At 43.8% G+C, this 25,822-nt stretch overlaps 1 protein-coding gene and 1 long non-coding RNA gene across 4 annotated transcripts in view; one reads left to right on the top strand and one right to left on the bottom strand.

Moving 5' to 3' along the window:
• LOC147231434 (electrogenic sodium bicarbonate cotransporter 4-like) overlaps positions 1 to 22,603 on the top strand; it is a 29,048-nt gene extending 6,445 nt beyond the window's left edge. The window contains exons 4-21 of one of the 2 annotated variants that reach the window (XM_086152827.1): positions 1,362 to 1,491; positions 1,622 to 1,782; positions 2,855 to 3,010; positions 3,172 to 3,279; positions 6,026 to 6,081; positions 9,984 to 10,141; positions 10,217 to 10,304; positions 10,591 to 10,745; positions 10,827 to 10,952; positions 11,833 to 12,007; positions 12,424 to 12,557; positions 12,635 to 12,815; positions 13,148 to 13,238; positions 14,983 to 15,041; positions 17,391 to 17,582; positions 18,467 to 18,580; positions 20,868 to 21,029; positions 22,421 to 22,603. In XM_086152827.1, coding sequence (XP_086008953.1) covers positions 1,362 to 1,491; positions 1,622 to 1,782; positions 2,855 to 3,010; positions 3,172 to 3,279; positions 6,026 to 6,081; positions 9,984 to 10,141; positions 10,217 to 10,304; positions 10,591 to 10,745; positions 10,827 to 10,952; positions 11,833 to 12,007; positions 12,424 to 12,557; positions 12,635 to 12,815; positions 13,148 to 13,238; positions 14,983 to 15,041; positions 17,391 to 17,582; positions 18,467 to 18,580; positions 20,868 to 21,029; positions 22,421 to 22,603 — 2,429 coding nt within the window. The remainder of the gene's footprint in view (positions 1 to 1,361; positions 1,492 to 1,621; positions 1,783 to 2,854; positions 3,011 to 3,171; positions 3,280 to 6,025; positions 6,082 to 9,983; positions 10,142 to 10,216; positions 10,305 to 10,590; positions 10,746 to 10,826; positions 10,953 to 11,832; positions 12,008 to 12,423; positions 12,558 to 12,634; positions 12,816 to 13,147; positions 13,239 to 14,982; positions 15,042 to 17,390; positions 17,583 to 18,466; positions 18,581 to 20,867; positions 21,030 to 22,420) is intronic. The other variant, XM_086152828.1, reaches the window with a different exon arrangement.
• Positions 10,899 to 22,523, bottom strand: LOC147231435 (uncharacterized). Of its 2 annotated transcripts, XR_015106629.1 has the most exons (5): positions 22,439 to 22,504; positions 21,080 to 21,189; positions 20,888 to 20,971; positions 11,124 to 11,225; positions 10,899 to 11,028 (listed from the first exon to the last, which is right to left on the bottom strand). It is a non-coding gene; the product is annotated as an uncharacterized LOC147231435 (long non-coding RNA). The 2 variants fall into 2 exon arrangements; XR_015106628.1 differs by having other exon boundaries at positions 21,080 to 22,523.
• Positions 22,604 to 25,822: the final 3,219 nt, after the last annotated feature.

Here is a 25,822-nt window from a genome sequence, read left to right as displayed (position 1 = left end):
CAATATTTTGCTGTTTCTTCCGCGAAATTGTTCTCATTGTTATTGTGGCTGTTGTTTTGTTGTCCAAACGGACAAATAGTAGCTCAACTTGTGTAGGTTTGTCTCATTGTTGTTGTTGCCATTGATATTATCATTGTTACTGTGGTTGTCATTGTCCTTCTGGTTGTTGCCTTAGTTGATATTAGCGTTGTAGCCGTTGTTGTCGTTGCCACTGTTGACATTGCTGTTGATATTATTATTACTGCGCTCGGCTGTTGTTATTGTTGTTGTTGGAGCTGAAATTGTCGTAGTTGTTGTCATTGTGACTGTCGTTATTAGCGTAATTGTCGATGTTATCGTAGTTGTCGTCGCTTTTTTTTTTGCAGTTTTCGTTGTCGTTGCCATTTTTGATTAGCTTGTTTGCTAGCGTCCAGCGACGACTTTCCTACCAAGTTAATGCGACGTGTCGTGTTTCGACCAACGACCTGCTCTTCAACGATCCGTGACCCGACTCGGAACACGTGCACCGAAAACACGGAACCGGGTTCTCCGGAACATTCCATGGCGTTGTCATCGCCTGGCATCGTTGACGTCGGTTACACAATCGTCCCGTTCGCGGAAGCGTTGATTGAACCCCCCCTTTGTGTCGGGTCTATTGAGATGGTCACCACGGCAACCGTCCAAATCAGCTTTTTTTTTTTTTTTGTATTGATTGATACTGTTGCAAGGATGTGTTAGGGAGGGAGGGTCACGGGACACTGGTGTGTGTGTGTGTGTGTGTGTGTGAGGGGTGATGGGCCAATGAGCCCTGAGGTGTCATATTGATAATGGAGATTGATTGGTTCGGTGTCACATCAGAGACGGGTGATAGATCGCACAGCCTCATCAGACACTCATTAAAAAGTGTGTGTGTGTGTGTGAAACCGGAACATGAAGATAAGAACGACTTTATTTATCCCGAAGGAAATTGTTGTGCCAGAGTTACAGAAAATATAACAGTAATAAATAATAAAAACAAAAGGCAGAATTAGAAATAAAAACAAACTATAAACTATAAAGTGTCTCAGTGAAACTATAAAGTGTCTTAGTAAACAAGTGAGGTAAGGAGTGCACAATCGTATGATAAAAGGAAAAATTTAAAAAATAAGATACCTGCTCATACCAGCACCTTGGTGGTCTTCTTGAAGAATGAAGGGGTTCTCATGGTGGGGTGTGCACGTTTTTAACATGTGCACGTCGTTCCCGGGGGGTTAAAGGTCATCGAGCGAGGAAAAAAACAAAATGGCCGCCCATTGTGAACGTGCCGTGCGGCTTTCGGCCTCAACCAGAAGCGATTAGCCTCTCGGAGGCTAACGCTTCTAAAAGTAATCTGTAATCCTCAGTTTCCCCCGCGGCCGAGCGACTGCGCCACATCCTGGCGGACGACGACGGCGCGCCGACGCCCACCATCTTCACCGAGATGGACACGCTGCAGCACGAGGGCGGCGAGCTGGAGTGGAAAGAGTCGGCGAGGTATGCTAACGCCGCTTTCATTAGCTAGCGGGTCAGCTTTGATTGGATTTAGGGGTCAAACCCCTGCTTCCCCCCCCCCCCCGCGTTATTGCGCAAGTGGCGCGACCCGGGCTAAACCATTCCCCCGCAGGTGGGTGAAGTTCGAGGAGAAGGTGGAGGAGGGAGGAGAACGCTGGAGCAAACCCCACGTGTCCACGCTGACCCTCCATAGCCTGTTCGAGCTGCGCACCTGCCTGCAGACCGGCAGCATCCTGCTGGACCTGGAGGGATACTCGCTGCCGCAGATCGTAGGTCAGTCCCGTTGCCGAGCAACGGTTGCCGGGTAAAAGAAGCGTGGGTCGGCCGGAAGTTTGGAACTACAAACATGGCGTCGGTTGTTGGAGTGTAACGGCGGAGGCTTTTACGCGATTGGTTCTCTTTCCCAGGCTGTCATGATGGAGGAGGTTAGCATTAGCTAGAGGAGGTTAGCATTAGCTAGAGGAAGTTGCCAATATTACATGCACTTTTGCCTTATTTGACATTATTATTATCTGAAAGGGTCTTCCTGTATGGCTCCCATGCTAAAGTAAGTTAGCATTAGCTAGAAGGTGTTAGCATTGCCAACATTTCATACACTTTTTATTTTAAAGGCTCTCCCTCCCTGGCTATCATGTTGATGAAGTTAGCATTATGCTAAGTGCATGTTCGCGTTGCCAGCATCACATGCACTTTTGCCTTATTTGACATTATTATTATCTTAAAGCGTCTTCCTCCATGGCTGTCATGCTAGATGAAGTTAGCATTAGCAAGAAGGTGTTAGCATTGCCAACATTTCATGCACTTACCCTTAATTTGACATTATCATTATTATTATTTAAACTGCCCCCCCCCAAACCCCTCCGGCTATCATGCCAGAGATGCTAGCAGTAGCAAGATGTAGTTAGCCTTGGCAGCATTTCGTGCACTTACCCTTAAGTTGGAGAATATTTTTATTTTAAAGGCTCTCTCCCTCCTTGGCTATCATGCTAGATGAACTTAGCATTATCTAGAAGTAGTTAGCATTGGCAGTATTTCATGCACTAGTCTTTAGATTTGACATTACTATTATTTTAAAGGATCATTGTCCCAGGCAAGCCAGAGGAAGTTAATATAAGCTACAGGAAGTTAGCATAAGCTAGAGGCAGATAGCATTCGTAGCATTTCACGCGCCAACCATTTAATTCTCGATCATTTTCATATCTAAGATTGTCCCTCCCTGGCTATCACGCAAGAGTACTCTTGCATTAGCTTGACAAGGTTAGCATTGGCAGCATACCACGCTTATACCACGGTACAGCTTAGCATCTTAGCATCTTAAGGAGACGTGTCTGTCCTCGCTCCGCAGACGAGATCGTGGAGCGGCAGATCGCCGACGGGCTCATCTCCGCCGACCTGAAGGAGAAGATTAGCTTCGTGCTACTAAGGAAGCATCGCCACCAGACCAAGAAGCCGATCCACCGCTCGCTGGCCGACATCGGCAAGTCGTCCAACGCCGGCAGCAGTGAGTTAGCCGCCGGATTTCCCATGAGCTCCATCGATCGGCCGCCGCTTAGCAATCGCTACGACTGTCTCTCTCTCCGCACACCTTCTCGCAACCTTCCCTGTGGTTCCACTTCTTCTCGACGTTTCCTCTTCTTCGCTAACCCGCCGCCGCGCCGTCAGACCGTAGCCCGCAGGCTAACCTGAGTCGTAGCACTAGCTCGGCGTCCGGGATCCACCGCTCCACGGAGGACCTGCGCGCCCGGCCCTCCAGCAGCCTCGGCCGCCTGCGTGAGTCTCCGCATGGCGCCCACGTGCGCGCACACACATGCACACACTATCCCTGGAGGAAGTGACATCATCGACGACGACGCGAGGGAAATAGCGATTTCGAGCTTCTTCCCACGGTCCATTCCTTCAGCTTGGTACAGCTGATGATCTGCACCACAGGGTTCTAGAGGGGTCTAGAGGGTCCAGCTCTAGAGGTGTCCATCTTGGGTCAGTGGGTGGGTTCCAGAAGCATCTGTCCACAGGGCCTGCTTCTAGAGGCTTGCTAGCCTTGCTAGCTTATAAGCCACACCTACGGGTCATATTCTAGTAGTGTCTGTTCTGGCCTGCCTCGAGGAGAGTCTTTCTACTGGCCCGGATTCTAGAGGGGACCGTCCACCATGCCTGGCTCTAGAGGCTTCTTTGGACCGGGTCTAGTAATGGAGGAGTCTGTCCATCTGGCCTGGTTTTAGAGGCTTCCTTCCGCTGGGTCCAGTTCTAGAGCTGTCTGTCCCCTGGTCCTGGTTCCAGAGGCATTTGTCCACTGGTTTGGTTCTAGAAGCATCTCTCTACAAGGCCTGGTCTCTCTAGGCTTCCTTCCAATAGTGCAGTTCTTCTGGTTTCTGTCCACCAGGCTCGATTCTAGAGGCTCGGTTCTGGAGCTGTCCGTCCACTGGGTCTGGCTCTAGGGGCGGCTGTCCAAGGTATCTGATTTCACCTGGCCTGGTTTGAGACCTCTATGTTCAGCAAGTGCAGTCCTGGAGACGACCCAGGTCTAGAAGCTGTTTGTCCATTGAGCCCGGTTCTAGAGGAAACTGGCTTGTTCTAATAGGTGCAAGTGTAGGTGGTAGATCAGGGCCGCCAGCAATGCTTGCTCATTTGAAAGGAACCTGGGTTCCTTTTCCTTTCCTGGTTGGTTGTTCACTGGGTTCTAGGGGCATCTGTCACTGTCCAGTTCCAAAAGAAGTCTGCTCAGTGGTCCTGCTTTTCTATAGGTGCCTGTCTAACAGTCCTGGTTCTAGAGTCTGGGCAGTGGCCATGTTTCTAAAGGTGTTTCTCCACTGGGTCTGGCTCTAAATATTTATGTCCAGCAACCCCGGCACTAGATGTGTTTTTCCATTGGGCCTGGTTCTTAAGCTGTTTTTCCACTGGGTCTGGCTCTAGACATGTACGTCCACCAGGCCAGGTTGTAGAGGTGTCATAGCAGCAGCCCTGGTTCTAGGCCCGTCCGTCCAATGAGTCTGGTTCTAAATATGTATGTCCACTAGGCCTGTTGCTAAAGGCACTGGGAAGTGGACTGAGTCCTTGAAGAGTTTGTCCACTGGGTCTGTCTCTAGATATGTATGTCCACCAAGCCAGGTTGTAGAGGTGTCAGTGCAATCACATTACATTACATTACATCACGGTCCTTTGGCAGACGCTTCTATCCAGAGCAACTTACAAGAAGTGCAATTCAGTCACCGAAGATCCAAAGTACCAGTAGTCAGAACTCAGAAGTGACCACTCAACCTATGGGCCTTCTTCTAGATCCATTTGTGAACCAGGTCCTGTTCCAGAGGTGTCAGTCCATCAGCCCTGGTTCTAGAAACGTTCATCCACTGGGTCTGGTTCTAGATATGTATGTCCACAAGGCCTGTTTCTAAAGGCACTGGATAGAGAGTCTTGTTCCAGAAGTGTTTTACTACCAGGCCTGTTTTTCGATGTACTGGGAAGTGGACTGAGTTCTAGAAGCCCTGGTTTTAGATATGTATGTCCACCAGGCCTATTTCTAAAGGCACTGGGAAGTGGACCGAGTCCTAGAAGTGTTTGTCCACTGGGTCTGTCTCTAGATATGTATGTCCACAAGGCCTGTTTCTAAAGGCACTGGGAAGTGGGTCTTGTTCCAGAAGTGTTTGTCCACCAGGCCTGTTTCTAAAGGCACTGGGAAGGGGGTCTTGTTCCAGAAGTGTTTGTCCACCAGGCCTATTTCTCGAGGCACTGGGAAGTGGGTCTTGTTCCAGAAGTGTTTGTCCACCAGGCCTGTTTCTAAAGGCACTGGGAAGTGGACTGAGTCCTAGAAGCGTTTGTCCAGCAGCCCTGGTTTTAGATATGTATGTCCACCAGGCCTGTTTCTAAAGGCACTGGGAAGTGGACCAAGTCCTAGAAGCGTTTGTCCACTGGGTCTGTCTCTAGATATGTATGTCCACAAGGCCTGTTTCTAAAGGCACTGGGAAGTGGTACTTGTTCCAGAAGTGTTTGTCCACCAGGCCTGTTTCTAAAGGCACTGGGAAGTGGACTGAGTCCTAGAAGCGTTTGTCCAGCAGCCCTGGTTTTAGATATGTATGTCTACAAGGCCTGTTTCTAAAGGCACTGGGAAGTGGTACTTGTTCCAGAAGTGTTTGTCCACCAGGCCTGTTTCTAAAGGCACTGGGAAGTGGACCAAGTCCTAGAAGCGTTTGTCCACTGGGTCCGTCTCTAGATATGTATGTCCACCAGAGTGTTTTGCTTCTTGCTCCCACGTCTCGCTCTGGAAGCAGCTTGTCGTTATTAGCTTACATTCTTGCGCCTGTCTGACACTTTGGTCCCCCCCATGCAACCGACCAATCAGGGCTCTCCAGCCACGATCCCTCCAAACACTCATGCTCCTACTTTGTTCTGCTTCCGGACCGTATGATCGCATGTGTGTGTGTGTGTGTGTGTGTGTGTGTGTGTGTGTGTGTGTGTGTGTGTGTGTGTGTGTGTGTGTGTGTTGTGTGTTCTCCGTTAACTGATGTTCTATGTGGTTCTCCAGATCACGCCCAGAGCCGCAGCATGAACGACATCTCGGACACGCCGAGCACGGACCAGGTGTGTGTGTGTGTGTGTGTGTGTGTGTGTGTGTGTGTGTGTGTGTGTGTGTGTGTGTTTAACTTTGTTTCCTGGTTATGTTTTTTCCCACATAAACCTTACATATGTGATAAATGAAAAAAAAATAAATAAATAAAATAAAATAAAATAAAATGAAATAAAATTTTTTTTTCCACATAAACCTTACGTATGTGATAAATAAATAAAATAAATAAAATAGAATAAAATGAAATGAAATAAAATAGAATAGAATTATTTTTTTTTTCCACATAAACTTTACATATGTGATAGATTAAAAAAATAAAATAAAATAAAATAAAATAGAATAAAATAAAATAACATAGAATTATTTTTTTTCCCCACATTACATATGTGATAAATAAAAAAAAAAACAAAATAAAATAAAATAAAATAGAATAAAATAAAATAAAATAGAATTGAATTATTTTTTTCCACATAAACTTTACATACGTGATAGATAAAAAAAAATAAAAAAGTAAAATAAAATAGAATAAAATAAAATAGAATTAAATAATTTTATTTTCCACATAAACTTTACATATGTGATAGATTAAAAAATAATAATAATAAAAAAAATAAAATAAAATAAAATAAAAAAATAAAATAAAATAAAATAAAATTAAATTAAATTAAATTAAATGGGAAAATATAAACAAGAACCAGTCCAGAGGTGACAAGATGAATGGACGGATGGAAGAAAGGTCTAATGGAGGGATGGTTTGAAGGACAAAAAGAGACATGGATGAACTGATGATGGATGAACAGACGGGTTCGGAAACCCCGCTAACGTTCAGATCCACCTTCTTTCCCACTGGAACCTCACGTCTCTAACTCCCTTAATCCTGCCGGGCGGGGGGGAAGAAGGGGGAAGAAGGTGGAAGAAGGTGGGAGAAGGTGGGAGAAGGTGGAGGAGGTGGAGGAGGTGGAGGAGGTCTGGACCGCCGTCCTCTTTCTTCTTTTTAATCAGATCCCTTCTTTCCTCCCTCCCGTCGGACGGAGGCAAAGAGGCGCTCTTGGTGAATTGACTCCGAAAGCGGCATTAACAGATTAGTGTGTGTGTGTGTGTGTGTGTGTGTGTGTGTGTGTGGGGTTTAAGGGGGGTTTAAGGGGTAGTTAAGGGAGGGGGGGTTAATCTAAGCGCTCACCACGCCACCGCCACGTGCTTCTTCACCCTGGAGGTGGAGGAGAAGGTGGAGAAGCAAACATCATGCAGGGAGGCTTTGGCATGGTTGGCTCCGCCCCCTGGAAGGACCTCTGAGGGAGCGCAATGGCGCCCCCTAGTGGACGCAGGTGGGAGTGCGGCTCTGGAAGGATGGTGACGATGGGAGAACCAGACCAGAACTGTGGAAACAGGAAAGAAGAACCAGACCAGAAGAGCCAAACAAGTAGAAACAGACCAGTAGACCAGAATTGGGGAACCAGTGGTGTAGGAACAGACCAGGAAAACCAGACCAGTAGAACGAGACCAATAAACTGTGGAACCAGGAGAGTCGTACCAGACCAAGAGAACCATCCTAGAAGAACCAGACCAGAATAGTGGACCCAAGAAAGAAGAACCGGACCAGAAGAACCAGACCAAGAGAACCATCCTAGAAGAACCAGATGAGAACAGTGGACCCAGGGAAGAAGAACCAGACCAGGAGAAGAACAAGCAGACCAGTAGACCAGAATTGTGGAACCACTGGTGTAGAACGAGACTAGGAAAACCAGACCAGTAGAACAAGACCAAGACAGCCAGACCAGAACTGTGGAACCAGGAGAGCAGAACCAGACCAGAAGAACTATACTAGAAGAACTGGATCAGTCCGCCAGAATTGAGGAACCAATGGGTTAGAATCAGTCGTACCGGACCAAGAGAACCATCCTAGAAGAACCAGACCAGAAGAACCAAACAAGCAGAACCAGATCAGTAGACCAGAATTGGGGAACCAGTAATGTAGGAACAGACCAGGAATACCAGACCAGTAGAACAAGACCAAGAGAACCAGACCAGAACTTTGGAACCAGGAAAGTAGAACCAGACCAGAAGAACCATACTAGAAGAACCAGATGAGAACAGTGGACCCAGGAAAGAAGAACCAGACCAGAAGAACCAAACAAGTAGAACCAGACCAGTAGACCAGAATTGTGGAGCCACTGGGTTAGAATCAGACCAGGAAAACCAGACCAGTAGAACCAGACCAGTGGACCAGAATTGGGTAACCAGTAGTGTAGAAACAGACCAATAGAACCAGACCAGAACTGTGGACCAGGAAATAAGAACCAGACCAGCAGAACCAAACAAGTAGAACCAGACCAGAAGAACCAGACCAGTGGACCAGAATTGGGGAACCAGTAGTGTAGAACCAGACCAGAACTGTGGACCAGGAAATAAGAACCAGACCAGAAGAACCAAACAAGTAGAACCAGACCAGTAGACCAGAACCATTGACCCAGAGGAGCAGATCCAGACCTGAAGAGCAGAACCAGAACAAATCCCATGGATGATGAAGGAACACGAGAACCTGGTTTCACTTCCTGTTTCTGTTCCTCTGGCACAGCAGCGCCCCCTAGTGGACGCAGCTGGTAGTGCAGCTCTAGCCTTTTGATATCCAAGAACTTTTTCTTCATTGTTGTACTTTTTAATTTCATTTTAATTTTCAAAACTGTTATTTTTGCCTTTAATTTGTATTTGTATCTTATAAAATAAACCCGGGATGGAAGGGGGTATGAAATGAAAATGTACTTAAAAAAAAGAGGTTATTAAACTAATAAATAGACAAACATTATGATAAAATAAATACAGGAATTGTCAATCAGGAATTTATTTATGTGAATGAATTAAATATTATAAATTTATTTTACTCCTGGATATCTTTGCTATCTTCTATTGACACTAAATATATTGACATTTATTTTTTGACATTATAAAAATCCCCTATGGGGATCAATAAAGATTATCTTATCTTATCTTATCTTATCTTATCAGAATAAAGGTCAGAATAAAATGAAGTAAAAAATATTACAAAATAAAGGTGAAAATCTGAATTAAATTGAAATTAAAATGAAAAAAAGATGATCTTATCTTAATTATTAAAAAAGTGTAAATTACAATTTGAGCAATGCTGAATATGAGTACAAATTAAAATTAATATAAGGTCATAATAAAATGAAGTAAAAAATAATCAAAAATAAAGGTGAATATCTGAATCAAATTGAAATTAAAATAAAAAAAAGACTATCTTATCTTATCTTATCTTATTATCTTATCTTTTCTTAATTATTAAAAAAGTGACTAAATGAGCAATGCTGATAATGAATATAAATTAAAATTAATTAAAGGTCAGAATAAAATGAAGTAAAAAATGATTTAAAAAAGGTGAAAATCTGAATCAAATTGAAATTAAAATAAAAAAAGGCATCTTATCTTATCTTATCTTAATTATTAATAAAGTGAAAATGACAAAATGACAAATGCTGAATATGAATACAAGTTAAAATTAATTAAAGGTCAAAATGAAATGAAGTAAAAAAATAAGAAAAATAAAGATGAAAATCGGAATCAGATTGAAATTAAAATAAAAAAAGACTATCGTATCTTATCTTATTATCTTATCTTTTCTTAATTATTAAAAAATGACTAAATGAGCAATGCTGATAATGAATACAAATTAAAATTAATTAAAGGTCAGAATAAAATGAAGTAAAAAATGATTTAAAAAAAAAAGGTGAAAATCTAAATCAAATTGAAAGTAAAATTTAAAAAAAAATCTAAATTGAAAATTGAAAATCCTTTTTTTCCCCCCCAAAAAAATCCTGCCAGAATGTAATTTTTCTATCACACCGATGTTGACGCTTCTTGATGTATCTTGATGTTTCTACCTCACGTCCTCCTCCGGCAGCTGAAGAACAAGTTCATGAAGAAGATCCCTCGTGACGCCGAGGCCTCCAACGTCCTGGTGGGGGAGGTGGACTTCCTGGACAAGCCCTTCGTCTCCTTCGTCCGCCTGGCCCAGGCCGCCACCCTGGGGGGTCTGACGGAGGTCCCGGTGCCCACCAGGTGAGGCTCCGCCCCCTCGCACAGGCTCCGCCTCCGACGCCGCCGCTGGTTCACCCTTCATCTGTCCCCCGTCAGGTTCCTCTTCATCTTGCTGGGACCACAAGGGAAAACCAAGTCCTACCATGAGATCGGAAGAGCCATCGCCACGCTGATGGTGGACGACGTGAGTGTGTGTGTGTGTGTGTGTGTGTGTGTGTCACTCACCCTCTCATTCACAACTCAATCACTCTTGAAACGTTCTTCCATTCACCCTATTTGCATGTCATAGACATACAACCATTCATTCACAAATTCACCTGACATCGGAGCATACAAGTATGGATCCCCTCATTCATACCTCATGCAGAGACATTCAGTCATTCACCTGTCCTGTGCAGATGTACGCATGGCCCAACCACATGATTGGTGTCTACTTCCTGTCTTGACCCCGCCCCCTTCACCCCCCGCAGCTCTTCAGTGACGTGGCCTACAAGGCAAGGGACCGCGACGACCTCATCGCCGGCGTGGATGAGTTCCTGGACGAGGTCATCGTCCTTCCGCCGGGCGAGTGGGACCCCAAGATCCGCATCGAGCCCCCGAAGAAGGTTCCGTCGGCGGAGATGAGGCACGGTGCTCGTCCTGCCTTGTCCATCTTTGGGCCCTTTGCCGTCGCCGCAGGGTCAAACTCCGAGTTTTCCATCCGCAGGAAGTCGGTGCTGAACCTGAACGAGCTGGGCCAGATGAACGGGACGGCGGGAGGAGCGGCCGGGGCCGAGGACGAGGAGATGCCCGCCCAGCACGAGCTGGGGGAGGAGCTGAAGTTCACCGGGAGGTAGAACCACATCGGGGGAAAGTAGGCCAGAGGAATTGAACCAGTAGAACCAGACCTGTAGAACCAGAAGACATACCTATGGAAGTAGACCATCGGAGCCAGATCAGAAGACCCAAAACACCAGTAGACCAGTAGAACAAAACAAGTAGAAACCGACCAGTTGAAGCATACCATACAGAACCAGACCAGTGAACCAGAACAGTAGAACCAGACCAGTTGGAGCTTGCCTGTAGAACCAGACCACTAGAACCAGTCAAATAGAGCCAGGCAGGCCTGTTGAAGGATACATACAACTAGATCATTGGAACCAGAACAGTAGAAACAGACCGATGAGAACTGACCTATAGAACCAGAGGAGTAGAACTAGACCAGTTGAAGCATACCTTATTGAACTAGACCACTGGAACCAGATCAGTACAATCAGAAAGGTGGAACCGGACTAGTAGAGGCAGATCAGTTGAAGCATACCTATAGAACTAGACCACTGGAACCAGACCAGTAGAACCAGACTAGCAGAACCAGAGCAGTAGGGTTGAGCCAGACTGGTATTATCAGACCCGTTGAAGCCTAGACCTTTGGAACTAGACCAGTAGAACCAGAACAGTGGCACAAGAACAGTTGAATCATACAAGCTATAGAGCTAGATCATAATAACCACACCATTTGAAGGTTACCTTTCGGACCAGAGTAGTAGAGCTAGACCAGTTGAAGCATACCGATAGATCAAGACCCGTAGAGCCAGAGTAGTGGAACCATACTAGTATATCCAAGCCAGAAGAAGCATACATACAGATCTAGTCCACTGGAAGTAGACCAGTAGAACCATACCAGTGGTTTTGGTATATAAGACCTGTATGAGTTCCTCTGCTTCTCCCTGAAGGATCTGCGGCGGCCTCTGGCTGGACATCAAGAGGAAGGTCCCATGGTACTGCAGCGACATCTACGACGGGTTCCACATCCAGACCATCTCCGCCGTGCTCTTCATCTACCTGGGCTGCATCACCAACGCCATCACCTTCGGCGGCCTGCTGGGCGACGCCACCGAAAACTACCAGGTAGCCGAGGAACATGAGCTCAGATGTTCCGCCTTGGAATGCTTGTAGCCGGCAAGGGTCGCTGTTTGCCTTAAGCTAGCTTAGCAATAGCTTTGAACGGACAGCTTGTTGACCTTCATACGCGGGGATTATCCTGGATGTTAGCTAGGAGTTGTATCTGTGCTGCTAGAAAGAACCAAGTCGTCAAAGTTTCCTTGTCAAACCTAGCGTTCCGTCACTTTAGCGATTCTTGTTTTAAGAGAAACAGAAGAAGTGCAGGGGAGCACGACCGGCGTAAACAGCCGCGGGACCGGATCTGAACAAGGGGGGTTCAGTCTAATCTCCACGGAAATTGAAAAAGAAGCGAAATGAAAAAGTGAGGGGGGGGTTCTGGAAAATCTCCCAGTTTAAAGTTTCCGCCTGTGTCTCGGTTCCAGGGCGTCATGGAAAGCTTCCTTGGCACCGCCCTGGCGGGTACCGTCTTCTGCCTCTTCGGCGGTCAACCCCTCATCATCCTCAGCTCCACGGGACCCATCCTCATCTTCGAGAAGCTGCTCTACGAGTTCAGCCGGTAACCGCGCCTTACCGGTGAAACCCCGCCCGCTAGCAGGCTAATGCTAACCTGCGTCCCTTACGCCCCCGACCCAGGGACAACCAAATCGACTACATGGAGCTGCGCCTGTGGATCGGCATCCACTCCTGCCTGCAGTGCTTCCTGCTGGTGCTAACGGACGCTAGCTACATCATCCAGTACATGACCCGCTTCACCGAGGAGGGCTTCTCCAGCCTCATCTCCTTCATCTTCATCTCCGACGCCATCAAGAAGATGGTGGGTGGAGCAGGACCAGTTTGGGAGTTCTGGCCAAGATCAGGATCGCGATCCTGACCGTCAAAAGTCCCCCGAAAGTTTTGGGTGAAGTCGCGTACGTCGTGACAACGGCGGATCGTGACGTTAGCAAAGACTGCTAGCAGCTAGCGTTGCTTACCAGCAACTTGTGCCTGACTATCACGTCAAAACTACTTCTGTAGGCCAAAGTATCAGCTTACAAACTCGAGGTTCAGCTGTTAGCATAGCGCTTTAAATGTCATCATCTCCATGTAGACCAATCACAGGCCTTTCCCGGGAAGGGAAGTAACAAGTGCTCGTTTGATTCGCCGCAGGTCGGGGCCTTCAAGTATCACCCGATCAATCGCGGCTTCAAGCCTGATTACATCACGGCGTACAAGTGTGACTGCGTCCCCCCCGACCAGGGTGAGTCTTGGGTTTACTTGACCGTTTCCGAGGGAGTCTCTAGGTTCTCCTCGTGTCTTGTAGGGTTCCAAAGGGTTCTCCGGGTTCTCCACATGCAGGAGGTTCACTGGAGGCCCCTTAATTGTCCAGACGAGAGGGTGAATGGTTGTATGCCTCTGCATGTGACCTTGTGATTGGTCCAGAGTGGACCGCACCTCTCGCCCACTTACACCAATAATTACATTTTTGGTAAACTACCCGTTTCTGTCATTTCTAAATGTAATTGCAATATTTGTTTGTCCTGGTGATTTTAGTCCTCAGGAACATGTTGACCAGGAATGGTGTTAGCGTTGCACCTGACTCACCAGCATGCTAAGCTACTTAGGGGGCAAAAAGTTTTGGAGGGTTTTTTAATCCTGATTGGGTACAAACTGTAAACGGTCTTTGCCCGGTGATGATTCTTGTCTCTTCTTCTTCTTCTTCTTCTTCTTCCTCTGCTTCATCCCTGGATGCCCTTTGACAAGTGAGTGTCTCATGTGAATCAACTTTTCAAAAAAAAAAAACAAAAAAAAAAACGTTAGGTTACCAGATGTCAAAGAGTTAACCATTCCCTGGGAATGCAATGCTGAGGTGCAGGACACACCCCGGAAACAAGTCAGAAGTTTCCTTCAACTCCATCTCAGTATTCCTTGCCCCTTGGTCCAGATCTTCTGTGGGAACTCATAGGCCCACCAGGCACTTCGGGATGTGGAGGAGCAGCAGCTCTATTACAACCCCCCTTATTTCGGCCACTTGTATGCCCGATTTGGTTCTTTGGGTCAGAGGTGAGGGTAGGAACTAGATCCACCTGCAAATTGAGAGCTTCTCTTTTTGGGCTCAGCTTTTTATTCACCACAATGCAGACTCTTCACCACTCCTGACGCTGCACCAATCTCCTGCTCGGTCCTTCCATCACTTGAGAACAAGCCCCGGAGATACTTGAGCTCCTCCACTTGGGGCAGGCTCTCATCCCCGACCCTAAGGGGCCGCTACACCTTTCTCCGGCTAAGGACCATAGCCTCGGACTTGGAGGGGTTTTGGTGGACCACATCATCTGCAAAAGGCAGAGACCAAATCCTGGGGCCAGCAGACTGGATCCCCTCAGCACTTTAGCCACTCCTAGAGATACTCTCCATGAAGGTTATGGCCAGATTCTGTGACAAAGCCGGAGTCCAACCCTGTCTGGAATCGTGGCAGTGTAGACCAGACTCTGGCACCAGTCAGGAACCGATATAAGGGGTTCCGGTAGCCTATACTCCCAGAGCCCCTTCCCTCTCAAGGGACATGGTTGAATGCCCTCTCCAAGTCTACGAGGCACATGTAGACTAGCTGGAAGAACTCCTGTGCCCATCGGTACCTTACAGAGGGTGAAGAGCTGGTCCACTATTCTGGGACCAGGACAAAAACCACACTGCCCCCTCCTGAATCCGAGGCTCGGAGAGTACGTTCCCTGTAGTTGCAACATATCACCACTGTGATCTGCTGACCAATCAAGAAGCCCTGTCCAGGATGTCCTTAAAATCTGACATTTGATATTAGTCGACCTTTATATCACCTTTGGAGACAAAAAAAAATACATGGAAAAACTATTTAAAAAAGATTTAACTTGAAAATTAGGAAGGATCAGAATATTGGTGATGAACAACAGGGAGTCATCGGCATAAAGGGATAAGACGCCGTCATCTAGTGTCATTGTAATTGTCCTTTTTGTGTTTCTCCTCTTCAGCTTCTGTGCCGGGTTTGAATATTTCAGCTCCACTCGCGGACGACAACATGACACTGCTGGTAAGTGACAGATTACAGCGTTAGCATGATTGCTATCAACCTGTGTATCTGTGGAGGCTCTCGGTCATGTAGGTCGAAGGTTAGCGAGTCTCATCGGGTAACGGACTTGTATCCCTCCTCGGAGATCTTCTTCAGTTCTAAAAGAGTCCGGGTTGTCTCCGCTACGGTATCTGCTAGGGTTCGGGTAAGGACACCCAGACACCAAACTAAGGTTCATGCTGTACAGCAACAATTGTGATGACTTCTAAACGAGTGGCTCAACACAGGCGAGCCACCTCTTCAGTCTACACCTGAAGGACAAGGGACACTCCTTCCAAAACAGCAAAGTCCACATCCTGGCAAGAAGAGATGGGGGTTTGAAAGAGGAGCCATCTGGAAAGACTGTCACTGAACAAAAGAAGAGGTCTTTGGCAAGACCTTTGGCGGTGCAGTGCCGAGGTACCTTGTATGACTGGTCAACACGCAGGTACATGTAGATCCTGCAACCCACCTGGAGAGGTCAAGTACCCAAACCAGGCCCAGTGACCCCTACCAGAGCCTCAGCCCAAGTGAGCAAAGGTATTTCTTTAGCTTTACACGATCTGCACTGTCAAGGATTTTGGAGGTAGGACCCACATGCAGACACAGGGCCAAGATAGACTGGGTTCAAAACAGCAAGTTTACTTAGATCAGGGGTCGGCAACCCGCGGCTCCTATAAATGTTTAAGTGAAGTATATTTCGTTTGTGTTAATTCCTTTTTGTAACTTTTACTTCTAAGTTGGAAGATTATTGTGATCTTGAAATATCAAATAAAATTACATTTATTATTTTTCGCCGCTCAAAATAAACGTCACACTCGCGGAAGCCGGTAAAGTCCCGATTTGCAGATGCTGTGTGCAGAATTTCAGGCGCAGAAGTCCCATAAACCAGTTAAAATAGATATTTATGAAGATATTTTGCAAATATTTATTTTTTATTGTTTACTGACACAGTGATTTTTTTCCCCGATTTATTTTTAAAATTCAGGTCAAGGCTCCGCTACACGCTCTGAAAGCCCAAAGCTCAAAATGAGTTCATTACATAAATAAAATTTAATTTTCTCCGCAATACTTTGTGAATTTCAGAAGCAACACACTTGTTTATACAAAGTGTAAAGGTAATAAAAAGCAATATATAAAGTGGTACCTTTATTTTAGACGTCAAAAAGTAATTGCGGCTCCCAGTGTTTTCTTTTCCGAGGAAACCGGGTCCAAATGGCTCTTTGGGGGTTAAAGGTTGCCGACCCCTGGTTTAGACCAATGAGCAGGTACAGGCAGATCAGGTAGGGCAGGAGCAGGAAGTCCATGTGGGGGCGACGCAAGCAGGAAAGGCAACTACGCGGAAGGCAGTAGAGAAGCTCAGTTGGGGATGAGTGGCTAGGGAGAAGGTGCTAGCATACACCGACAAGGGAGGTAGGTGTTCACCACCGAGGGTAAGAGGCAAATGGGGAGGACTTAAGGAAATTTGGGGAAGTGCAACCAGTGTGGCTCAAAGCTCTAGCTTGTAAACACTTACTGATGTGCGGAACCAGAACCAGCTTGGAAGTGCAAGGTCCGACTCTGACAGTCTACACATTAGCTAGTTAGCCACTCAGACTCCAACTCGGGTGAGTCAACGGTACTCATACCGTTGTTCCCCAGAAGACGTCGACTCTGACAGTCTACACATTCGCTAGTTAGCCACTCCGATTCCAACTCGGGTGAGTCAAAGGTACTCATACCGTTGTTCCCCAGAAGACGTCGACTCTGACAGTCTACATATTAGCTAGTTAGCCACTCTGACTCCAACTTGGGTGAGTCAAAGGTACTCATACCGTTGTTCCCCAGACGACGTTGACTCTGACAATCTACATATTGGCTAGTTAGCTACTCCGATTCCAACTTGGGTGAGTCAAAGGTACTCATACCGTTGTTCCCCAGACGACGTTGACTCTGACAATCTACATATTGGCTAGTTAGCTACTCCGATTCCAACTCGGGTGAGTCAAAGGTACTCATACCGTTGTTCCCCTGAAGACGTCGGCGTGAAACAACAGCCCCACATCAACATAATGGACCCTTTCAGCCTGACCACAATCCAAGCAGCTGTATCCTGGAAGCTACCGGAAATTCTGAACTGAAGAAGCCTCTGAGATGAGAGGAGAAAACAAGTCCAGCTACCACGATATTATGGTCATAGATGTAAAATCAAATCAGTCACATGAGGACCTCCAGGGCACTAGAAGGTGCTGCGAGTCTCTTTCTGGATTGACCTTCTGTCCAGATGCCATCAACAAGGTTTTGTGAGGTGGCGTCCATTTTTGTAGTCCTGACGTGTCCTCCCATGTCCAGTTCAACCTGACAGACCTGGACTGGAACCAGCTGAGCAAGAAGGAGTGCATAAAGTACAGCGGCACCCTGGTGGGGGAGGCCTGTAAGTACGTCCCCGACTTGGCCCTCATGTCCTTCATCCTCTTCTTCGGCACCTACTCCATGACCGTGTCCCTCAAGAAGTTCAAGTTCAGCCGCTACTTTCCGACAAAGGTAAGACGGCTACGGATTCTCTTTGGATGTAAGCTAATGTTGTAGTTCCTAGCTCACATGTTAGCCAGCGGTTGTTTTAATTTAGCTAAAGTTGTGTCTTTAATTTTCCAATAACTTCTGGTTATTTGTTTGTTTTTTTTAAGCTAGCTAAAGGGCACTAGCTTACTTTTGGGTTCTTGCTGTTAGCTTTTGTTTGATAATAGCTTTGTTATGGCTTTGTATGGCTTTTTTGTGATTTACATTAGCTCACCGTTTACTTGTAGTTGTTAAGTTTACACATTAGCATTCATATGTTCGTTTTAGCTACGATTTCAGCTTCTGGATGCTAGGCTCCTCTTCAACTCCTTGTGCGCTTATTCTGTTTGTTTTACTCAGATGTTAGCATTTCAGTCTGAGTAGCTTGGACTTAAAGGTCTTTAGCATTTAGCTTCCATCTTGTCTTTCACATCTTCCTCTGGTTCTTCGTGTCAGTGATTTGAGCCTAGCCTCGTGCTTTAGCATATTAGCAGTCGCAGGGATTTCACCGAGTGAAAATTAAGGCTGATACTTGTATTGCTTTTTTTAAGCTAACATTTTAGCTCCCCGTTCAATATTTTCCTTTTGTAGTGATTTTGTTTTGATATTTTTTCACATAAAATTATATAAAAGTACATCATTCCGGAAGTTAGCATACCGATACCAGTAGAGACCTTCCAACAGGTTCTTCATTCTTGCCTTTTCCGGGGATGTCCATGAAGAGTTTACGGAATATCAGAACTTCTTTTCCAAATTTAAAGCTCCCGAGTGTCTCCTCCAGGCAACTCCTCCTCTTCCTCCTCCTCCTCCTCCCCTTCCAAAGCTCCATGCTGCCTCCTCCTCTCCCCGTATCCTCCCCCACCCTGCAGCTCCGACACCTGATCAGTGACTTCTCCATCGTCATCTCCATCCTGGCCTTCTGCGGCCTGGACTTCCTGCTGGACCTGGACACTCCCAAGCTACATGTCCCCACCCAGCTCAAGGTCCTCCCTTCTCTCCCTTTCCTTCAAGAACTACCCACCATCCCCCTCGCTACCGCTACTATGTGTTGCTACTTAGCATATAGTAGTTGCTACTTAGCAAATTGTTGTTGCTTTTGCAAGGCCATCTAAATCTTCTCTTTTCTCACTCCTTGTCGTGTCCGTCTGTCTGGTCACATGACCTTGTTGTGTGTGTGTGTGTGTGTGTCGGCGGACGCTAAGCTAAGGAAGCTAATCAGTGACTTTGCCATCTTCATGTCCATCATGTCTTTTGTGGGTCTGGACATGTTGATGGGCTTAGACACTCCCAAACTGATTGTTCCAACCGAGCTGAAGGTACTTTTGATTTGCTGACTGCACGATGTGTGTTCTGGAACCCACCCTACCTCCGCATGTGCATGTGTGTGTGTCGGTGTGTGATACTCAGATTACTACACCTATTCTTGAGACTACATTTGTTTTGACTAGCGGTGCTTTCAAGCTCCTGCTGCATAACTTTGGGACAATGCAGATCTCGATGTCATGGTCCCAATCCGAGAACCCAAGTGATCCCCTGGTACTTACAACTGGCCAAAAAGAAGGCATTGTACCATGCAAGTAGTACTTCTACCTCATAGTACTGTGTGGGTACTGCAGTGCTAATGCTAATCCCAAAGAAGTCCTGATGTCATGTTATTTGGACTTTAGGACATCTCATTGGATCTGTGGAGAACCCAAGTGTGCCCCTGGTACTCGGCCAAAAAGAATGTGTTGTACTCACAAGTAGCATTTTTACCTCATGCTGTGCTAATGCTAATCCTAAGGAAAGAACCGGAATACAGGTGTTCTCCCAGGTAGCCAAAAAGAATGCGTTATACTCGCAAGTAGTACTTTTACTGCACAGCACTGCAGTGCTAAAGCTAATCCTAACCAGAGAACTGGAATATAAGTTTTCCCCTGGTTCTCGCATGTAGCCAAAAAAGAATGCGTTGTACTTGCAAGCAGTGCCTCTACCTCTTAGCACTGCAGTGCTAATGCTAATCCCTATGAGTGTGAGAAATACGTTGGTCCGTTCATCTGGTTGTTTTGTTCATGTTCCCCGGCCTCGCATGCTAGATCCTTTGACTTAGACCCCTGATAGAACCCGAGTGAGGTTACATTTTAATTCCCCGTGTGTGTGTCGGGTAATTCAGATACTCAAATTACTACATCTATCCTTGGGAGAACATTAGTTTGGACTGACGATGCATGCAAGGTTCTCTTCCATGACTTGGGGACAATCTCAATGTCGAGTTCCTAACCGGAGAACCCAAGTGTTCCTCTGGTACTCCCAGGTAGCCAAAAAGGAACTTGTACTCGCAAGTCGCGCTTCTACCTCGTAGCACTGCAGTGCTAGCACTAATTCTAACCAGAGAACCAGTGTACCCCTAGTGCTTTAAGGTACCTTAAGGTAGCCAAAAAGATCATGTTGTACCGCAAGAAGTACTTCTACCTCATAGCCCTGTATGGGTACTGCAGTGCTAACGCTAACCTTGACCAGAAAACTAGAACCCAAATATTCCCCTGGTACTCCAAGGTAGCCAAAAAGGACACATTGTACTGGCAAGTAGTGCTTCTACCTCGTAGCACTGCAGCGCTAATGCTAATTCTAACCAGAGAACCAGTGTACCCCTAGTGCTTTAAGGTACCTTAAGGTAGCCAAAAAGATCATGTTGTACCGCAAGAAGTACTTCTACCTCATAGCCCTGTATGGGTACTGCAGTGCTAACGCTAATCTTAACCAGAAAACTAGAACCCAAGTATTCCCCTGGTACTCCAAGGTAGCCAAAAAGAACACATTGTACTGGCAAGCAGCGCTTCTACATAGCACTGCAGTGCTAACTAATTCTAACCAGGGAACCAGTGTAGTCCTGGTGCTTTAAGGTACCTTAAGGTAGCCAAAAAGATCATGTTGTAACGCAAGTAGTACTTCAACCTCATAGCCCTGTGTGGGTACTACTGTGCTAACACTAATCTTATCCAGAGAACTAGAACCCAAGTGTCCCTCTGGTACTCTGGAGTAGCCAAAAAGAATGTGATGTACTCGCAAGTTGTACTTCAACCCCGTAGAGCTGTGTGTGTACTGCATGCTAACGCTAATCCTTAAGAAGTACATGGTTACACCCACATTACTACACCTTTCCTTGAGGCTACATTTGTTTTAGCTGATGGTGCGTTCAAGGTCCTGGTTCTTTTCACTAAGTGGATGGAACCAAAGTGAGGTCACATTTTAAATTTGAGTGTGTGTGTGTGTGTGTGTGTGTGTGTGCAGCCCACGCGCTCCGACCGTACCTGGCTGGTGATGCCTTTCGGCAAGAACCCCTGGTGGTGGTATGTGGCCAGCTTCGTCCCGGCCCTGCTGGTCACCATCCTCATCTTCATGGACCAGCAGATCAGCGCCGTTATCGTCAACCGCAAGGAGAACAAACTCAAGGTCCGCAAACGGCACAGGATTCGACGCATGGGTTCTAAATGTTCTCCTACCTTGGTTCTCCATGTCCTCCTCCATGTTCTTCTACCTTGGTTCTCTCTGAGTGGGTTCTCCATGTTCTCCTGCCTGGGTTCTCCAGGTTCTCCATCTTCCTCCTGCACTCCTAATAAAGTCCATACGTTGAGTATGATTGACAGCTTGTCCGTCCGGGTTAAGCCCCGCCCTTTTGCCCTACAACAGCTGTGATTGGCTCCCCTCATTGCTGTCACTATGGTCCTCTGTGCACACGCGTGAATGACAGGGTGAATGGAGGTTTATATAACATGTGAATGAATGAATGTTTTTTTTTCCCTTTATGATGTGAATTCTTGCATTTCCAAAACTTGTAAATGAGTGAAGCACTAATTATGTGTCTTTGTATGAATGACAGGGTGAAGGGTAGCATGTCCCGCTATGACATGTGAATGAATGAGTGAATGGCTGAGGGTCTCCATAAGACGTGTGAATGAGTGAGTGAACTGTTTTTCTCTGTGACGCGTGGATGAGAGGGTGAATTCTTGCATTTCCGATACTTGTGAATGAGTGAATGACTAATTCTGTGCCTCTGTATGATGTATGAATGAATGACTTGTTTTTGTGAATAAATGAATTGTCGACATGTGAATGACAGGGTGAATGGTTGTATGTCTTTTTTTAATGATATGTGAATGAGTGAGTGAATTGTTTTTCTCTGTGACATGTGAATGGCTGAGTGTCTCTATAAGATGTGTGAATGAGTGAATGAATTGTTTTTCTCTGTGAAGCGTGGATGAGAGGGTGAATTCTTGCATTTCCAATACTTGTGAATGAGTGAATGACTAATTCTGTGCCTCTGTATGATGTATGAATGAATGAAATGTTTTTGTGAATGAATGAATTGTTGATGCGTGAATGACAGGGTGAATGGTTGTATGTCTTTTTTTAATGACATGTGAATGAATGAATGAATGGTTTTTCTCTGTATGTGAATGAATGAGTGAATGGCTGAGTGTCTCCATAAGATGTATGAATGAATGAATGTTTTTTCTCTGTATGTGAATGAATGAGTGAATGGCTGAGTGTCTTCATAAGACGTGTGAATGAGTGAATGAATTGTTTTTCTCTGTGACGTGTGGATGAGAGGGTGAATTCTTGCATTTCCGATACTTGTGAATGAGTGAATGACTAATTCCGTGCCTCTGTATGAATGAATGAATGAATTGTTTTTGCGAATGAGAGGGTGAATGATTTATGTCTTTTTATGACATGTGAATGAGTGAACGGATGATTGGCTGGCGGCCCAACGTGAATCAGAGCGTCTCCGATTTCGCCGATCTCCCGATAAAAACTACAAACATGGCCGCCGATGTGCGCAGAAAGGCTGCGGCTACCACCTGGACCTGTTCTGGGTGGGCGTCCTGATGGCCGTGTGCTCCTTCATGGGCCTGCCTTGGTACGTGGCCGCCACCGTCATCTCCATCGCACACATCGACTCCCTGAAGATGGAGAGCGAGAGCAGCGCCCCCGGCGAGCAGCCGCAGTTTCTCGGCGTCAGGTAATTCAACGCCGCCGCCGCCGTACGCTTCCCGTGGCTGCGCGTCTGATGTTGTTCCTTTGGTGGTTCCTGGCCTGCAGGGAGCAGCGGCTCACCGGGATCCTGGTCTTCGTCCTCACGGGACTCTCCGTCTTCCTCGCCCCCGTCCTGCAGGTCAGACCATTGTCATTTATCATTATCATTACTATATATATATTTACATAAGATTACTATTATCATTATCATTATTATCATTAGTATTATTTTGTTGCTGCTATTATTATTATTTTTATTATTATTGATAGTGTTGGTATTCCTGTTGCTATTAATATTGTTTTTATTATTATCTGTGTTATCTATTATCTGTGTTATTCTTTTTAATACTGTTACTGTCGTATTATTATTATTAGCATTAGTATTATTATCATTATTGTTATTATTATTTTTGATATTGATGCTGTTCTTGTCGCTATTGATATTATTGTTATTATTAGTATCATCCGTACAATTATCATTATTCTTTTTACTATTTCTATAGACATTATTATTATTAATATCATTAGTATTATTATAATTATTGCTATTATTATCATTGTCATTACTGTGTTGTTGTTGCTATTATTATTATCATTATTATTATTGTTATTGTTATTGTTATATTTGATGTTGTTGGTGTTATTGTTGGTATTAATATTATTACTATTATCATTACCATCTATATAATTATCATAATTTTTTACCACTGTTATTGTCATATTATTACTATTATTATTATCATCATTATTATTATCATTAGTATTACTATTATTATCGCTATTATTATCATTGTCTTTATTGTGTTGTTGTGTTGTTGCTATTATTACTATTATTATCATTATATTTGATGTTGGTGTTACTGTTGCCATTAATATCATTATTATCGTTACCATCTATATAATTATCATAATTTTTTTCCAGTTATTATCATATTATTGTTATTATTATCAGTAGTATCAATGTTGTTGATATTATTGTAGTACTGTATTGTAAAATCATTATCATTACTATTACTATCATTGTTATTGTTTTTGTTAAAATGATTAGTTAACAATATTACAATTATTATTACTATTATTATTATCATTTCTATTATTATTGCTATTATCAGCTGTATAATATTTATCAATATTACTATCATTATTGTAATTATTAATACTGTTATTATGGTTGTTATCATTATTATTTCTGTTTTTGACGTTATTATGATTTCTGATACTATTATTATTTGAATTATTATTATTAGAGCTAGTACTATGACCATTATCATTATTTTTATGACTTTTACTATTATCATTACTTATTACTATCATTGCTTTTATGATTGTAATTAATGCGGAAATTCTCATGATCACCACAATCATTGCTATTATTATTATTTCTATCATTATTGCGATATTGTTATTATTAATAATAACATTTCCGATATGCATGTTATATAAACGTAATTAATATTGTTGTTTTTATCATCTCATCATCATTACTATTATCATTATTATTATTATATTTGATGTTGTTGGTGTTATTGTTGCCATTAATATTTTTATTAGGACCATCTATAATTATCATTTTTTCCACTGTTATTATCATATTATTTTATATTATTATTAGTAGTATTAATGTTGTTGATATTATTGTAGTACTGTTTTGTAAAATCATTATCATTACTATTACTTCATTGTTATTGTTTTTGTTAAAATGATTAGTTATCAATATTACAATTATTATTACTATTATTATTATCATTTCTATTATTATTGCTATTATCAGCTATACAATATTTATCATTAATATTGCTATCATTATTGTAATTATTAATATTGTTATTATGGTTGTTATTATTTTTTCTGTTTTTGACATTATTATAATTTCTGCTACTATTATTATTTGAATTATTATTATTATTATTAGAACTAGTAATATTACCATTATCATTATTTTTAATGACTTTTACTATGATCATTACTGTTTATTCCATTATTATTATCATTGTTTTTATTATTAATGCGGATATTCTGAGGATCATCACAATCATTGCTATTACTATTATTTCTATCATTATAGGGATATTGTTATTATCAATAATAACAATACTGATATGCATGTTATATAAACATAATTAATATTCTTGTTTTTATCATCTCATTATTATTATTATTATTATTATATTTGATGTTGTTGGTGTTATTGTTGCCATTAATATTATCATTATAACCATCTATAATTATCATATTTTTTCAGTAGTATTAATGTTGTTGATATTATTGTAGTACTGTTTTATAAAATCATTATCATTACTATTACCATCATTGTTATTGTTTTTGTTAAAATGATTAGTTATCAATATTATAATTATTATTACTATTATTATTATCATTTCTATTATTATTGCTACTATCAGCTGTACGACATTTATCATTAATATTACTATCATTATTGTAATTATTAATACTGTTATTATGGTTGTTATTATTATTTTTTCTGTTTTTGACGTTACTATAATTTCTGCTACTATTATTATTTGAATTATTATTATTATTAGAGCTTGTACTTTTACCATTAATCATTATTTTTATGACTTTTACTATTATCATTACTATTTATTCCATTATCACTATCATTGTTTTTATTTTTGTAATTAATGCAGAAATTCTCATGATCATCACAATCATTGCTATTATCATTATTTCTATCATTATTGCGATATTGTTACTATCAATAATAACAATACTGATATGCATGTTATATAAACATAATTAATATTGTTATTTTTATCATGTCGGTATTATTATTACTATTAAGTCCTGTGATGCAGATCACCATGATGCTAATCATGCTAAAGATAGCGTGTCCTTCCCGTGTGCTTGCAGTTCATCCCCATGCCCGTCCTTTACGGCGTCTTCCTCTACATGGGCGTGGCCTCGCTCAGCGGCATCCAGGTAACTCCGCCTCCTCCCGTGACCTCTCCGTCCTCCCGTTGGTCACTCACGTTAAGCCCCGCCCCCCGCAGTTCTGGGAGCGAATCAAACTGTGCCTGATGCCGGCGAAGCACCAGCCGGACTTCTCCTTCCTGCGCCACGTGCCGTTGCGTCGCGTCCACCTCTTCACCCTGGTCCAGGTGGTCTGCCTCGCCGTCCTCTGGATCCTCAAGTCCACCTTCCTCGCCATCGTCTTCCCGGTGATGGTGAGAGACCGTTAGCGGCTAACG

Source organism: Fistularia commersonii, chromosome 9, assembly GCF_037954325.1.
Source record: "Fistularia commersonii isolate RoL2024-O1a breed Wild chromosome 9, RoL_Fcom_v1.0, whole genome shotgun sequence".
Classification (NCBI taxonomy): Eukaryota; Metazoa; Chordata; class Actinopteri; order Syngnathiformes; family Fistulariidae; genus Fistularia; species Fistularia commersonii.
The sequence above is the reverse complement of the archived record's forward strand: the minus strand, read 5'-3'. Positions and strand labels throughout refer to the sequence as shown.